This window comes from Equus quagga, chromosome 14 (assembly GCF_021613505.1).
Source record: "Equus quagga isolate Etosha38 chromosome 14, UCLA_HA_Equagga_1.0, whole genome shotgun sequence".
NCBI lineage: Eukaryota > Metazoa > Chordata > Mammalia > Perissodactyla > Equidae > Equus > Equus quagga.
In genome coordinates this window covers 41,619,777-41,637,359 of record NC_060280.1, presented here as the reverse complement: position 1 = coordinate 41,637,359, position 17,583 = coordinate 41,619,777, and the positions used below count along the sequence as shown (strand labels likewise).

The window sequence follows — 17,583 nt, the reverse complement described above, 5'->3', positions numbered from 1 at the left end:
TCTGTTGAAAGAGTAAAAAACACCTAATACATAATTAGTATTTGGGACCTAGCTTGAGAAATACTTTATAGATAGCTTCTCTTTTTCTCTCATCTCTTTCCAGCTACTCTTGCTTGGAAGGTGAAACCAGAGAAAAGGAAAAGTTAGGGGAATAAGAAGAAAGGAGAAAGGCTTATGGCGGAAATGGCTCTCAGTCAAAGAATAGGCTTGCCAGTCAGGTGCTGAGTCTAATCTTTAAGGTCATGGTGGCTACTTCTCTTTAGCTGAGGAGAGGAGGGGGAAAAGTACTTATGACAAAGGTGTTTGGGGAAGAACCACCAAAGACAAGGGGAAATAATTTATGGGTAACAGATCATTATGGGTAACAGAGACAGCAAGTCATTTTTCACCTCCCCTCTCCCATAACAAAGGAAAATCACTTGTTCCTAATTTCTGTGCTTATCTGACAAATGCTATCAATATTTCTTAGGTTTGCCTAGCAACCTACAGGTAGAAATAGATCTTGATTTTGCAAGTTTAGGTTTTGTATTCACATCCATCCTTATTTTAAACATCGTTTTTTTGTATGTTTTGATTATGCTATATTAAATCTCAAGGTTTAATTGTTTTTAAAAGAATGGTATCTCATAGATATTTTAAATTGCAGCAATAGTTGGCTTCCAAAAGAAATTTTAAGGCAAAAAAAAAAAAATCTTTTTATCAGGCCATCTGTGTACCGTCTACTGTGTGTCGGCTTAGGAAATGGTTTGCAACCTTCCCAGATTTAGGGGGATTGCTAGCTGGCTCATTCATACTGTCCCCCAAGGGAGTTTCTGTTTTCATAAGAGTAAAAAGAGGCAGATCTTGCTGCTGCCTAAAAGTGAATTTGAGTACAGCTAACATTTCCAAGCTAAATTTTGCATTATGTTATTATGTTAATTTACTGTCTTTTCCTGCCATTTCCTTCTTTTGTCCAATTACTTCTATTTGGCACTTGCATGTAAAATGCATGCTTCTCAAATATTTTCACTGGGTAGTTCCCTTAAGGGTTCTTTTGAAATAAAACAAAGCAAAACAAAGCAATTTCCCCATATGCTGATTCCCACTAAAAAGTGTGTATACACCCAGTTTTTGTCAAGGATAATAGTCCCTACTAATTAAGTGCCTAAGAGGTTCTTTCCTAAACATTGACAATATTATTTCTTACTCTTATTCCTATCAGACATGTATTGTTACCTCTATATGATCCAGAAAACAGTGTAACTCAGAGAGATTGAGTACCATGCCCAAAGTCACACAGCTAGTTAGTGGTCCAGGTGAGATCCAAACACAGACCTGCCTGGCTGAGAGGCCTGTTGTTAGCTATTCTGCACTGTCTGTCTCCTGCCTTACCACCCACTGGTGTTCAGGACATTCATATTTCTGAAACTCCTATTGCTTTTGGACATCTTTGTTCTTGGAGTTAAAAAAACAAAAGAATTACCACTTAGGAGAGAAATTTACTGAAACAATAAAAATATATTTTCAAGAGAAATATGCGATCAATAGTTTTGGATTGTCTATACTACTAAGTTCTTCTATGGAGAGTTGAAGGCCAAATAAATTACCCTGCTAGAAAAAATTGAATATTTATTTTCATATACTGTGCCAGTGTAGGGAAAAATCAAATCTATGAAATACACAACAATTACAAATTTAGTAGTTTGAGTTTGATCTCATTTTTTAAAATGGAGCTTAAGCTTTTAAAACTGAAAATACAAAGTACAAAAGATACGCCACAGAAGCATTATAGTATTTTTCACAATATCAGTCAAGGTAAAACTAAGCTTTGAGTACTGATTTAATTAGGAATTCAAAGGTTGTAGTTTTAATTGTTTGAAGTGCTTCAGCATTTCTTATAATTGACATTGACTTTCCTATGCAAGGAAGACGTGCTAATTTGGCAGGCTTTTCCAGGAAGCTGTGATTGTTTCCTGCTAATGCACCTGCATTCTCTCAGGGCAGAACCAGCAAGCACATGTTTGCTGACACGGTTGATAGAGATCAGAGGGCATTGTGAACTTTTGGACCATGGATTTTGGAATCCTACATCCTGGATTGGAGGCCTGGACCCCCCACTTAGCCCTATGACCTTGGACAAGATATTTAACATACTTACCTTTGGTTTACTTCTTTATAAAATGTGGACAGTGGTAGTAACTTCTCTATGGAGTTACTGTGAATATGAATTAGACAGTGCTAAGCATGCTGCTTGGCATCTAGCAAGTTCCCAGTAAATTGGAAGTTGTTATGGTTGTTGTTTCAGATAATGACTGGAGAAACAAGACAGGATTAAACTGAATTTTGTTTGCCTTGTTCTGCTGCATGTAGTAACTGACTAAGCTCTAGCCAAAGACTGGTTTATAAACAATCATTTGGGCACTGATGATTTGCCTCTGGTGGTTTACTAGCCTTTAGGATGAATGATGTTTTAGGTTGGGTTTCCTGGGAAACAGACTGGGGGTAGAGATTTGCATGTAGGGTGTTTGTTGGGGACATGTGCTCAGAACAACATCTGATAAGGAGGGAGGGATTGAGAGGGCAAGGCAGAGGGTGAACTGTGATATAGTCTCAGTGGGGTCCTCAGCAGATGGGACAGGAGCCCTAAGAGTAAAATGATAGTTCAGAGCTGTCCCATCTTGAAGTTGGAGGCCAAACCTTGGTACTCCCCAGTTGCTCAGTCATTGGAGTTGGGATATCTCCAAGGTGAGGCACTTAGACGTGGGTGGGAAAGCTTTCTTCTCGGGATAGCAATTCCTGGGGAGGGTCTCATAAGTGAGCTCTCAGCAGGCAACACTTTCAGCAGCTGGGAGATTGGGAAATGAATGTTTTGATCTTGAAAATTGTGAGGAAGAGGGAAAGGAAGAGCACCTAAACAGTGCACCAGTTTCTACTACGAATGACACTTAAATATGTGTTTTTAAATTTAATATTTATATGCACTTTATATATTTACAGACATATGAAAAGAAGTACTAAAATATACCTTTTGTAAGATAATTCTTTTTTTTTTTCCTTGAGGAAGATTCATCCTGAGCTAACATCTGTTGCCAATCTTCCTCCATTTTATATGTGACCCACCATCACGCCATGGTCACTGATAGACGAGTGGTGTAGATCTATGTCTGGGAATCAAACCCTGGTCGCTGAGGTACAGCATGCCAAACTTAACCACTAGGCAACCTGTGCTGGCCCAGTTATTCTATTTTCAAAACATGAAATTAAATTTGAGACACATTAAATCCTAGTTTATCTAAATTCATTGAACTTTAAAAATTTGTAGTTGAAATACCAGATTAATTTGTTTCTTTGGTTGTTGTTGTGGGGAGAGGGTATCCAAAGCATAGATTGTTTAAGTGATCAGAGAAACCAAAGAAACACAATTGATGATGAAGTTGGAACCAGAATTCAAGCTTTCAGATTCTTCTCCTTCTTTATTGGCTTAAAAACTGGTAGAGTTTTGTATTTTGTTCTTCAACTGTATAGTAGATCTCTAAAAGTGTTTTCCAGCTATGCTCTGTAATTACCGTTGTTTGGATTTTCTACCAAAACAAATCTTTTATTAAGGTATGCTCTCATCTAATTTAGATACGTAAGTCAGAAATGATTTTAAAAACTTAAGAAAGCATAAAACCTACTGCTTACAACAAAATGTAACATCTCTTTGAATTTAACTGAGGTAGACATTAATTATTGTGTTCATTAATATTTTTCAAGGATTCTCAGTTAAAGAAATAATGCAGAATCTGCTTTTTTATGGTAGTAATGGATTGAAGTGTACATAAATATCTTTATATCCTTCCATTATTATTTTTACTCAGAAACACACGTGCCTTCCTGACATCTGTATTCTAAGTTGTGTGATTCATTATTTTTAAGCTTGGATAACCTGATTTCACATATTTTTCCATGAGTCAGAGGCGAGTCTAGCTGTTAGTTTGTTATTGTCTGTACTTTTACATAGCATGCCTGCACTTGCCATCATTTTTATGCTTTGTGTTTTTAATTTCTCAACCAGTCTCTTTGGGAATCGTCTGTCCAGTTTTCAGTGAAAACCAGACAAGAATGACCGTGGATCTCTAAAAGATTGGCAAATCGTTTTTGTTATTATTTATTTAATTCTGTGAGTTTAAATATAACCAGGAAGTCTGCATCCTGTTTTGATCTTGGGTCTTTCTCTCATCTGTCTAATTCTTAAAAATTGCTTTTCCCTAGGGTTTCACAAATCTTTTGCTTGGACAACTTAGAAACTCAGCTAGGATAAAGGGTAAATTAGCAAGGCAACAATGTGTCTTAACCATAGATCAGGCACAGTGGTGGAAATTGCCCAAGAAAGTCACTAATATTCATGAAACCTAACAGAGCATCTGAATTCTCTAAAAGTCAAGCATCAACTAACTGCTCTACTTTGGCTTTTTTCCAAGGGAAAAGAAAATATTCTTTTAATGCCTAATGATAGCCTGCATATAACTATGGACTTAAATAGGTCAATGTATTCAGAACAAGTCTACTATTTAATATTAAATTTGATTTATTCAATTGGCATCTTTTGATACTTCCTTTTACCTAGGTACCAAAGAGAAAATGATGAATGAAAGTTCCTTTCTTGACTTTCATCTCCTGCTAGGTACTGCCCCATTGCTCAGTTCTTCAGTTACTTTTCTCTCATTCTCTCATAAATCCACTAACTTTTGCTAACAGCGCTTTACTAAAACATTCCCAAAGTCAGCAATGACCATGTTACTAAGTCCATGGTCATTTTCCGGTCATCAATGGACTTGACCTCTCAGCAGCATTTGGCACAGCTGATCATTTGCTTTATTGACACACCTTTTTCATTTTCCTTCCAGGACTTCCACTCACCTGGTTTTTCTCCTAATTTTCTAGCTACTTTTACTCAGTCTTTTTTTGCTGTTCCTTGTCATCTTCATGACCTCTAAATATCAGAACACTCCAATGTCCATTCTTTGAACCCCCTTTCCTCTCTAGCCAAACTCATTTCTGTGGTGATCTTATCCAGTCTTATTAATGCATCTGTATACTATCATCTTCCAAATTTATTTTTCTAGCCCAGGCCACAACTCTAAAATTCAGGGTCCTATATCCAATTGTCTGTCAGAAACTTCTACTTGGATGTCTAAAGGGCATCTAAGTTACCATGTCTAAAATTGAACTCCTAATCTTCAACCTCCCAGCCTGTTCCACCCACATTCTTCCCCCACTTCAGTTAATGCCAACTCCACTGTCCAAGTTGCTCAGGCTGAAATCCTGGACATCGTTCTTAACTTTTATCCTTTTTAAAAAGGTAATCAACAATTTGTCCACAAATTTCTTGGCTCTAACTTTGAAATATGGCCACCATTTCCACAGCTGCCTCCCTGGTCTAAGGCACTACCATCTGGATAGGTATGGACCTGACTGGTCTCCCTCTGTCTGCCCTTGCTGAGCTACCATTTAATCTTAACAAGCAGCCAGGGTGATTATTTTAAACTGAGAATCAGATCTTGTCATTTCTCTGCTCAAAAACCAGGCAGTTTTCACCCTGAGTAATACTTAATATCTGTTGAATTGCACCTGTGTGAATGTGTGTGTGTGTGTCAATGGAAGAGAGGAGATCAGAGGTCAGTGTGGCTGGGATACACTAAGAAAAAGGAAGGGTGGGAGGAGATAATGGCAGAGAAATCATGAGGAGGCAGATTATGTGGGATTTATAGGACATTACAAAGGCTTCAGCTTTTACTCTGAGTGAGAAGGGAGCCATTGGAGGGTTCTGGGTAGAGAAATGACATGATGTGGCTTAACAGAACCACTCTGGCTGCGGTGTTAGGATTCCATGAAGGGATGCGAGAGCAGCAGCAGGGGGACCAGTTAGGAGGCCGTTGTGGTCATCCAATTGAGGTATGATGAGGGCTTGGACCAGGGTGGTGACAGTGGAGCTGGTGAGGTGTCCGATTCTGAATTTTTTTTTTAAGATTTTATTTTTCCTTTTTCTCCCCAAAGCCCCCCAGTACATAGTTGTATATTTTTAGTTGTGGGTCCTTCTAGTTGTGGCATGTGGGATGTCCCCTCAGCATGGCTTGAAGAGCCATGCCATGTCCGTGCCCAGGACCCGAACTGGTGAAACCCTGGGCCGCCGAAGCGGAGCGCGCGAACTTAATCACTTAGCCGGCCACGGGGCTGGCCCTGCTTCTGAATATACATTAAAGTTAAAGTTAACAGGATTTCTTGAAAGACTGAGTGTGGAATGTGAAAGAGATAGAAGAGTCTAGGTGATGTTCAATGTTTTTGGTCTGAGCAACTACACTGAGGCAGGGCAGGCTGTCGGGAGAGCAGGTTCTGTGGGGAATTTGAAGAGCTCTGTTTTGGGATGTAAGTTTGAGATGGCACATAGTGTGCTCTCATTAAAAATTTGCTGAAAAGTTGAATGGCAGTCCTACTTTCCACTGTACTGGTTATTCCTGCATCTAGAGCCCTTTCTGTGCTACTTCTGTTTATGTTTGGGTTTGAGGAGGGGTAGTTGCCTGGCTTTTGCTTGGGGTGAGGTGAATCTGAAGGTCAAATTATCTCATATACATACGTGAACATTTGACTCTTCCTTTGAATCCTACGACCAGCCCCAGCTTCCTTCTATTACCTGTGAGACCTGAGTTTGCCCAATGTTGTGAGGGAAAGATGGGCTTGCTTCTCAAGGTGATCCCCTTTTGGAAAGTAGTAGGATTTCAGCTTCATATGTTTTTTTCAGTCAGTCCCCAAACTGCTGTCTTATCTATGTTTCACCTTTCAAAATGTGTTGAAACCTCTCCATTGTTGTTATTACTTCCCATGTTACTTTGGTCTTGTGGTTGTCTTTTTATATCCCTAAAATGTCATTTTAGTGTTTTGTTTTTTTGAGGGAGTTGAGACAAATGCACACATTCCATCAAAGTTAGTAAAAATCTCATTTACATACTCTTCCAGGATCTTTCTGTTTAATATTGAGTATAGTTTTTTCATGCAAATATATAAGTAAACAACTTTTTCCTTCAAGTAAACATTAAAATGTTATGTCTGTCAAAATGTTTAAGGTCACAATCCTGCATTAATTATGATGGATTTTGTGCTCCTGGCTCATGATATCCTCTCTGACTTTTAAAACAATCTCCTTTGTGAAATTACATGACCTCTAGTATAGGCAGTGGAGCATTTTGGATACTCAGTACATATTCATTGAGTGTTGGAATAAATTATAGAAGAATTGCCTATCGTTGAAGTCTTTATTCATTCTCAGGTTAATTCTCCAATATTTTATTAAGCTGATATTTGATTGCATACCCAGTAAAAGTAAGATACCATGAATACATAATAATGATTTAGAAATAGTTCTTGATCTCAAGACATTTAAATATATTAATACAGAAACAATTATACAAAATTAAAGAGGTAGGGGCTGGCCGAGTGGCGTAGCAGTTAAGTTTGCGCATTCAGCTTCAGTGGCCCAGGGTCCACAGGTTTGGGTCCCAGGCACAGACCCACACACCTCTCATCAAGCCATGCTGTGGTGGCATCCCACATGCAAAACAGAGGAAGATATGCACAGATGTTAGCTCAGGGTGAATCTTCCTCAAGCAAAAAGAGGAAGGTTGGCAACAGATGTTAGCTCAGGGCCAATCTTCCTCACACACTCACACACAAAAATTAAAGAGGTAGATTGTAATGAAGGGCATAAAAGTCAAATAAATTGGGAGTTCAGGGAAGTGAGGAAATTTCGTGGCAGGGAAATCAGCATTTTCTCATGAAAGTGGTGGCATTTGAGATAGGCCTTAAAGAATTGCTAGGGTTCAGTGTGAGAAAGAGGAATGAAGTCACTCTAATTGAGTAGACTAGTAAGTGGGGAGATGAAGGGGCAAGAAACTGTGTTAGTTGGTCCATGTTGGTTTAGCTGGGTTAGAATGAATCAAAGAGGAATATGGAATATAAAGTTGGAAAGAATTTGGAACAGATGTGGTTGAACATAGACTGCAGGAAAGAAAGAATGTGTGTGTTTTTCCTTAGGGGGACGCTAAAGGTTAATCAATAGGCGATTGCTGTGATCAGACATGGTCTTTGGCAAGAATAGTTGAAAGGACTTGAAAATTGATTGAACGCTGGCAGGAACAGAAATACCTGATCTTACTCTGAAATTTGAGCCTCTGTTCTGATAAGAATGTAGCTTCCACGTCCAGACATAGGGGAATCAGAAAGAGAAGGTAATTTGGGAAGTAAGATAACAGCAATTTTAGATATATTATATTTAGAGTGAATTTCAGGTGGAAATGTCTAGCAGGCATAGAAAATGTGAAGCTGGAGCTTTGGAAGAAAGTGTTAAAAATAAAGACCTGACAATAATGATTAAAAAACATCATATTCTGTGATCATTTTCTCTGGTTTAACGAATTTGTTACATTGAAAATTTAGTATTTAATATAGTAACATCCATTTTAGAATCATTTTTATTTATTATTGCAAGCCTCTTGATTTAGGAATAAACATATTGTGGCTTGTAAATTTCTCTTCCATGTTGATTAAATCCTTGAGCAGTGACATCATTTCTACATTTAGTTCCCAAATGTAAGATGATTACTTAATATCTGTTTATATTTTTTGTGGGACTGTTATAAAACCGTTAGTCATTTGAGAACATTAAAAACCCAACATCATAGTGAACAAATAAGTTGAAGGCAAAAGTTATTTTTTCTCCAAGATATCGAAGGATACATTCCTCTAGATCTGTTGTTACAAATTCTGTCACTTTATTATCCTTAAACTAGGTGATGTGTATTCTTGTCCTTATATTAAGGTCAACATCAGCCAAACTCCATTCTCTTCATCTTGGAGACTAAAGAAAGACTCAAGTAATGTTTTAATGTTTACATTTTAAATTTAACCGTTAAAATATTTAAAATTACTACAAAGGCTAATAATAAATTCAAAAAGATAAATGTGTATGAAACTTCTTATTTTGTCTGTCTTCAATTTTACTGCCCAGAAGTTAATATCCCTAATAGTGCATTATATGTTCTCTTCAACTTATTTCTATGTATAGAGAAGAAATATTAATATCTGTTTGTATTTTAATAATGTGAACTTAAGTACACTTATCCTTCAACTTTTTTAACTGAAAAATTGTCGTAAGCATATTTCTTTGAATGTTCTAAGAGAAATAAGATAGCCATAGATATCAATATTTTATTATTCCTTCCTTTTGAGAAATTTTCTAAACACTATTAAAAGGATAGTGAGAAAACATTAAAGAATCACTACACTGTGCTTTAAGCAACATTAGTGAATCTGAACATTATTTGTGCAAAGTTACTAAAATGTGATTCTACTAAAATGTGATTTTTTTTTTTTTTGGTGAGGAAGATTTGCCCTGAGCTAACATCTCTGCCAATCTTTCTCTATTTTGTATGTGGGTTGCTGCCTCAGAATGTTTGGCAGTGGTGTATGTCCACCCCTGGGATCCGAACTGGTGAACTTGGGTATAGAAGTGGAGCACACTGAGCTTAACCACTACGCCACTGGGCTGGCCCCTGTTTTTTTTGACTCCAAAGTTCACGGGGGTTTAATAAGGAGTGGAGAGGGAGGCCAGGAGTTCCCTGGCCACGCATGTTGTTCTCAGGGTATGAAGAACCTGCCTGGCGTCCTCCACTACTTTTGGGACAGAGGTTGACCATGCAGGCAGTCGGCTCAATGGGAGCAAGGAGGAGTTGCGGGGGCTTCTGGCAGCCTCCCTCAGAAGATGATTATTTGTGCAAAGTTACTAAAATGAGATTCTAAGATCTTCGATCATTGTTTTAAACTACACGTGCTGAAGCCATGCTGTGTGTTATTCTGTGCAGGCCCCCTTCAAATTTGAGGCAATGCGATTGGACAGAGATTATGTTAGAATTTTCTTAATTCCTAGCTAGTTTGAAGAAGTGTCAGTAACTTATAAAGACATCGTTCCCAAGAGTTTGAGAGAAACAATATTGTGTTTTATCTGTTCAAAACCAGCTCAGCCTTAAAAGCTATACTGATCCATTTGGCCGGCCCTTAGAAGAGGAAGGTTTATAGGCTCCTACAAGACATCAGGGGATGTTAAGCTTCATATGTAATTATTTTTTACAATGTCTGCGCTGAAAAAACAGAACAGATACGAGTATTTGGCAAAAATGTATGTTTTCCTTTAGAATACATTATGAGATTAAATCAAGCCAGATGCACACTTAGTCAAAGAGGTTTTTCCCTCTGTATTCTGGTATCTTCTTGGCTTAGATCTTCTTTTCAGAACTCAAGATTTAGTTCACGATGAGGGAAATATCAAGTGACAAGTGGACAATCAGACTGGTAGCTTAGGACTCTGTTGGGCTGCATGTTTTCTGCAAGCTACAACTCCTACTGCATAGAGGCTCTGGGCAGCCTTAGGTAGGAAAATGTAAAAATGGTGGGTGGTTTTGACAGATCATACCACTTTATTTGGAGATTTCCTAATGATAAAACTGATTGATCTCAGAATTATTAAAAACCAGAATGTAAATCAAATTATTAAATACTAGAGTCATAAATGAAATATCATTTGAATAGTATAAATAATATTTAAGTAATATCAATTTATAATATTTTGATTTATTTTAATATTTTATACTACTGTTAGCAGTGATAATTCCAGTAGAAGCACCGATTGCAGAATAGTAGTTTGGAAATTTCATGTTTCATTAGTTCCCAACCGTGAACGTGTATTATGTCATGGGCTTTTGTTTGTGATTTGTCGTGAACAAATGATTAATACTTACCTTTTTATTTAGTTTTCACTGATTTCCAAGCTGCCTTTCTTCTTTGACTGATGAGTTGTTTACATATCTCTGTGGTATCTTCATCTTCCTTTATTTCCTCTGCTTATAGCATCCCTGTGTGATTGGGGTTGGTCAACACAGTGAGCTGGAGGATCTTAAAGACTTGCCATATGTAACACATTCCCTGTCATGAGGACCTCAAGACCACTGTCTTTTGCTTTCATCTGTGCTTTAACTTCAGCCCAAATTTCTCTTTAATTCATATTATTGTATATTGATTCTACTAATCTTCAACAAATACTTTTTTTCCTCCTACTCCATTTGATTTCTTATGTAACCCTCACTCATTTTCCATATCTTTGCTTTCATGGAGACAGCAACCTGCCATAGTTAAGAACTATGTAGTCCGACAGACCTGGATACACAGTCTGTCTTGTCTTTTTTACTAGTTGTATGTTCTTGGGCAAGTTAATATTTTTAAGTTTCAATTACTCAATTTCCTTAATTACAAAAGATAACTCTTCAGGGTTATTGTGAGATTTTGGAAATGAAGCACTTAGCACTTCTTGGCACATGCTACTCAGTGAATACTTAGTAGTCACAGGTAGATGATCTCTTACTCTCTTACCCATCACGCTTAGGTTAGATGTATTTTCAGAATTTAGAATTTTGTGGATTTTAAAATGTGTGCATTTCCATGTATTACATAAGACCTCCAGCAGGATATGATGCAACATGCTTGAACAAATTGATGTTTATGTATGAAAATACTTCTGTATGAATTTTTATACCGGAAAATTAGCCTTCCATCATTACCTCCCCATCAGTTCAAGTCAGTGCCGCCAAGTGAGTTATAAAAAAACTTACTTTTGAGAACGTTTGAATTTTGGAATTGTAATAAGGAATTTTGATTCTGGAAAGTAAAAGGAGATTCTGCATTTTCTTATTGTGAACTAAAAATTATTCTCATTTTTATGATGTGGTGTTTTCTAGATTTCCTAGCTGTAGGGCCACAGATACTTTTCTTACATCCAGTACCACAACTCACTCCCCTCCCATTCCCTGGTACCCTTGCCAGTTCACTCCAAATTTCCTCTGAGAATTAAGGGAGGGAATGACATAGAACTCTTTAAGTAGGAGTTTCCTCATTGGACATGGAAAATTTACATCACATTTAGAATTATTTTTTCTTTTCCTTGGAATTTGTTAGGATGTGAGGTGTATAATAATATCTGGAGGGAAAAAGACACTGAAATCATTAGTCTCCATTTCTTCCTTTGTGCTTAAAAACCATGTCTTCTTAAATAGTTTAACTCAAAAGATATTTAACCAAGATTTGTTGTTGGTTATAATATACTGTGGTTTTAGACTATATTTTATTGTTTTATATAAGTACTTATGGGTTTTTAGAGAAATGTATCTTCTTACTGACTAGTTGACATTGCTTCCTTCTTCCACTAATGAGGATCTATATAGATTTTTAGTTTGTTTCTTCCTATTTTCTATTGATTTGGGGAACTTGCTATAAGAATGAAAATTATAATTGGATCATGGTCTGGTAATACATAATTATTATTCAGAATTGATTCTAGTCTTTATTTTTTTTAGTGTCCTACTGAAACCAAAGCAACATTTGGGGTCCACCTGAAAATAGTAGGAGACTGGACAGGTATGTAGAACATAAAGTTTTAAGACACATGCTTTGAAATTATGGATCATACAATAATTTGGGTGGATTTAAGTAGTGGAACTACCAACATGTATAGAAATGTTCTCAAGCTGTTGTTTTGTTTTCTTTCTTTGCTTGTACAGTTTTGACATCCATGTTTTCTTCTTATAAGGTACATTTTTGGAGTTGGAATACCTTGGATATCAGTAATTGCTAATGACGTATTGTTCACTGTGCTTGCAAATCATAGGTTTCTGTCTGCTTGTCAGATGTATTGGCAATAGTGGGACATTGAAATGTGGTTTTTAGAAAACATGATTTTAAAATTACAGGTTGGTTTTACTGTCAAAATAATCAACACATGGGACTGAGATCACACAAATCTTCTAGTTCTTGCACAGCTTTTCATGTGGTAATATCTGTATATATAGCAACTCCACAACATCTTTGGAATAGTGGTCATTTTTAATAGTAGGTCTATTGGTTATATTTTACTCATTTATCCAATATATACTTTTTTGTTATCTGAGAGATGCATTTTATTAAGCATTCTGAGTAAATAAAAGAAACATTCATTTTTATATTCCCTTGACCCAGTGGAACAACTGACAAGTGAGTGCTCAGTAAATGTTAGCTTGTGGCTGGTTGTTTGGGTTGGTTACTCAGAGGAAAGAATGCAGGTTTAAACATGAATGCAAAAGTAAATAAAAATATTTTTTAATTGAGTGCTAAACTAGGAGTTGGTTTGTGAAAACTATACGGAATCAGCAAAAGATAATTCAGTGTAGTTTAGGGCTATAAGAGAAGCTTCACAGAGAAGATAGCATTTGAGGTGAACCTTGAAAAATTGGGCAAATGAAGTAAGGAGTAGGTCATTTAAGTGAAATTCACAGCATTGTCAAAAATCAGGGAAGGTAATGATTAAACCGTATTTGAGAAGGGTGAGTCAATCAGCCTAGCAAATTCAAAGATTTTGTTCTGGGGAGTGGGATGGAAAAGCCATTAGGGTCAACTTGGTGAAGATCTTGAATGCCTTAACAAGATACCAGAATCACTTAGAAATGTTAGGGAACCTTTGAAGCATTTGGAACATCATAATGAAAATAGTATTAATAACTTGTTAGATTAGAATCAAGGGAAGACTTATTTGTCCTGGAAAGTAGAAGAGAAGGAGTCAGTGGAGGGGTGGGGATGGAAACTGGGGACTGGAAGGAATGGATTTGCAAGCCGAGGATGAGAAGTTAACATTGGAAAGGGGGAACTAATGTCTGTAAAAAATCAAGAAAAGACAAGATATTGTGTAATAAGAAAGGAATATTTTAGGAAGAAGGACAATTGAATGAGCTTATATTATACAGTTTGAAAAAATAATGGTGTGTATAAAATTCTTTGTCTATAGAAAGAGAAGCCAGCTTGGAATTGGAGACTTGAAGAAAATGGAGAAAATATGCAACATAGGATTTAATGAGCAGACAATGAAATTGACAAAAAGATCTTTGAGCAGTAATGACCTGTTTGGAATCTTGAAAAATCAGGCTTAAATAGATATTGTTCATTTGATAGCATTCAGAAGAGATCATGGTAGTCCATGTTTAGAAAAAGACTGGTATAATATGGGAGTAGTAATTCTCATGGTAAGCCCAGAACTAGTAGCTATAATCAAAATTGTTTTGCACTGTTTTACAAAGAATGAGTGAAGTTCTTCTCTGGTAAGAATTCCAATACAGTAAAAATTAACTTCAGTAATGAATGGTAATTGGTAGCATTCTATATCTGAAGGGAAACAAGCACAATGAAGATATAATTTAATTCATCAGGGTAAGCAGAAACTTCATGATGGCTTATTACTAGCTATTGTTACTGAGTTTCTTCATAAAGTTATTTTCCATTGTCAGTAGCTCATTAAAATAACTGATTATCTCATCATTTATTTTAATCTTCTCTATTAGGAACACTTAATAGTTTTAATTTTATCCCTCGTTTTTATGTACTATGTCATTGAGAGAGAAACAAGATCATTCTGTTCAAAGAGTTTGGTTCCAGTTAGATGCGTTTCGATTAATAGACCTTCTTGGTTGTTGACTTTAAATATCTGTTGATTTGGGAAAGAATGTCAAGCATTCATGCAGAGAATCCCTAAATCTATCTGGCACTTTAGTTCAAAAAAAGGTTTAACTGTCTTGAAACAATGGAATTACAATTATGGAAGGAAAAATGGGAACATTTCTCCTGAAATTAAGGATTATTGGTTTTTATTCTGAAAGAATTGGTTAAAATTCAGTATTAAGAGCAGTAGGTATAACAGGAAATATCAAAGAGGTGCTTAAGAAGTTGAATATCAGAGGTTTACTTTTCTAAACTGACTTAGAGATATTTTGCAGTGACTTTTTTCCCCCTGAAATATGCATGTGTGGGCAAGTCTAAAGAACAGATTTAAGACCACCCCATGGATGATCTTTCCAAGACTATCAACTACACCCAGTTGTAGAATACCTAAGAAGCAAATGAAGCAGCTATATAGCACAGGACAAGGAGGCATCCACGTTTTGTGTTTGTTGTCTAGCTTTTTATTTTAATCAGGCCTCTGGTTGCATCTTGTAAGTATGGTGAAAGACTCATTATATTTAGAAAACTCTCCAAACCTCTTCAACACAATTCCATTTTTTCCTTGAAATAATAATGATAGAGGGGGTAGAGAGAATTGAATTAATATCTTTTTGCTCTTCTAGAATCAGCCATGCTTTCCAATTTCAAATATATGATCACAGATTGCCTGTTGGCTTGATTATCATTCTGACTGTCTAAAATGTCTTGTTACTTTCTTCATTAAATATCATTACTGTTGAATTGTGTCTGAGATCATGTTACACTGTTGGTTATTTTAGTGGTCTAAATAGCAGCTTACTCTAGAGAGCTTTGAGTTTTACTACAAAAGCATTATGTACATCATATCCACATGCAATTAATCTAAAAATTTTGTCATTGTTCCATTCAATAATTAATACATTGACAATCACTGGATAAACATGCAACAAAGGGCTCATTGTATGCATCACATAACAACATTGCCTTGAATCTTAGCTATTGATTCCCGTGTTGTCTATTGCAAAATCTTGCTACAATCAAAAGATGTGGTTAACTTTGAGGATTAAAAGTGGGAAAATAGGGCCATATAATATCATGGATTTGCCTTGATCACATAGTACATTGATACAGTACAAGTATCAGAAGTATTTTATCAATACAAGTGTCACAAGCATTTTAGATAGAGCTTTGGTTAAAGACTGGACCAAAAGAGAGGTGATCACTCTCTCTCTAGCTCTGTTTGCTTCTGTATCACTGTATTAGCCAAGTGTGTTTCGTACTTCATCTAGCTGATTGTTTATGAAAAAGATTGAAACAGAATATGTGTAATGTATTTAAAATTTCTTTTCATTTTGGGAACTCCTTGTAAGTCAGATTATGACCACACTAAATCATAATAATGCTACTATTTTATAATGAAAGCATAATTTGGAACAATTATGACATCTACCTTACACTATATATATCTGTGAATGGCTTCTGGTTGTTGCAAAACAGCAAAAAAAGAAAAGTACTCCTATTGAATACTGAGCCTGTTTTGAAGGACTTGCCCAAAGAAGAGATCTAAAATAAGTTTGAGCAAACTGACTTCTTTGAGCAGCACAAATCATATTTGGATATATGAAATACCATGGGTTTACATAATTCATGTTCACACAGTGTAAACTTGAGTCTGAGACTATAACAAACATGAACTATCAATTGCTACGTCTACAAATGAGTAACTAGAAATACTGGTTTAGTTGTTGTTGCTATGACCAGCAAAGTATAATGGTTAATTATTTGTGGAAGATAACATTTAAACTATCTATTATTTTGGCTAATAATCAAATATTTATTAAACACCCACTGTGTGTCAGACACTGCACTAGTCTGTGGAGATACAACATTGACCAAAACAGACAAGGTCCCTGCTGTCATAGAGACTGGAGTCTAGTCAGTAGAGACCTCCAATAAACAAAAAAGCAAATCAATATATAATGTGTTAGATAGTGATAAGTGTTACAAAGAAGAATGAAGAAAGGTAAGGGAGTCAGAATGATGAAGGGTGGCAGTGCTGGTTTAGATAGGGTGTTTACGGACTTTCTGAGCAGATGTATAAGTAGGTGAGGGAGTGAGTGAGGTTGATTTCAGGAAGAAGTATGTTTAGGCTAAGGAAATAGTAAGTGCAAAGTCCCTGCAGTGGGAAAAACGTTGGATATTCCAGGAACAGCAAGGAGACCAGTGGGGCAGGAATACAGACAGTGAGGAGGAGAGTAGTAGGAAATGAGATCAGAGAGGTGAGCGGCGGATCAGGCGCTATAGGCTAGAGGAGGACGTGGGTTTTAATCTGATTGAGATATAAAAGGCATAGTTTGGAAGTCTACATCTGAATGATTATCTGTTTTGTTCTAATATGTACCATCTAGTGGTTGGCAGACCGAAGTTTTTGAAAAGAAAGACTGAGTTTAGAGAGAATAGGGAGAAGGTGAGAATCCTGAGCATTTTAGAAAACGGGTCAAACTTTTTTTTGGATGAGGGAGATGTATCATCATTTTGGAGATGTTTCAGTGGTGGTTCTGCCTCCTGCCATGTGGTTGATGGGTTCTGGTAGCCTCACCTACACCCTGTGTCCCACTAGCACCTATGGATGGTAGCAGCTTCCTGCTACTCTCTGGATTTCTTCACTATCTTTATTCTGGCTTCTGACTTCTTCCTTTACCTGAGTCATTAGTTCCCTCTATTAAATTCCTTCCATTTAAATTGTTTAGTTATTCCTGGTTTTGGCTAGACCTGGCCTATTATAGGAGGTCAGCAAAGCCTTGCTGAACAGAGCACTGACTCCAGAGGGCTAATAGATGGGAGAGATAAGAGGAAGTGTCAAAAGCCTGAAGCAGTCAAATGTTTGTGTTCAGGGACCACTATGAAGTACAGTGTGGCTGGAAAGGAGTGAGTAAGTGGGAATGTTGTAGGGAATAAAGTCTGAGAAATACCCGTGGACTAGATTTGGTAGGCACTTAACAAACTTCAATTTTATTGTAC

At 36.6% G+C, this 17,583-nt stretch overlaps 1 protein-coding gene across 2 annotated transcripts in view; it reads left to right on the top strand.

Annotated features, from left to right (window-relative positions):
- Positions 1-17,583, top strand: part of NOX4 (NADPH oxidase 4) — a 145,250-nt gene that overhangs the window by 67,421 nt on the left and 60,246 nt on the right. For both annotated transcript variants that reach the window (XM_046686204.1, XM_046686205.1), the window contains exon 12: positions 12,417-12,477. In XM_046686204.1, the coding sequence (XP_046542160.1) occupies positions 12,417-12,477 (61 nt within the window). The remainder of the gene's footprint in view (positions 1-12,416; positions 12,478-17,583) is intronic.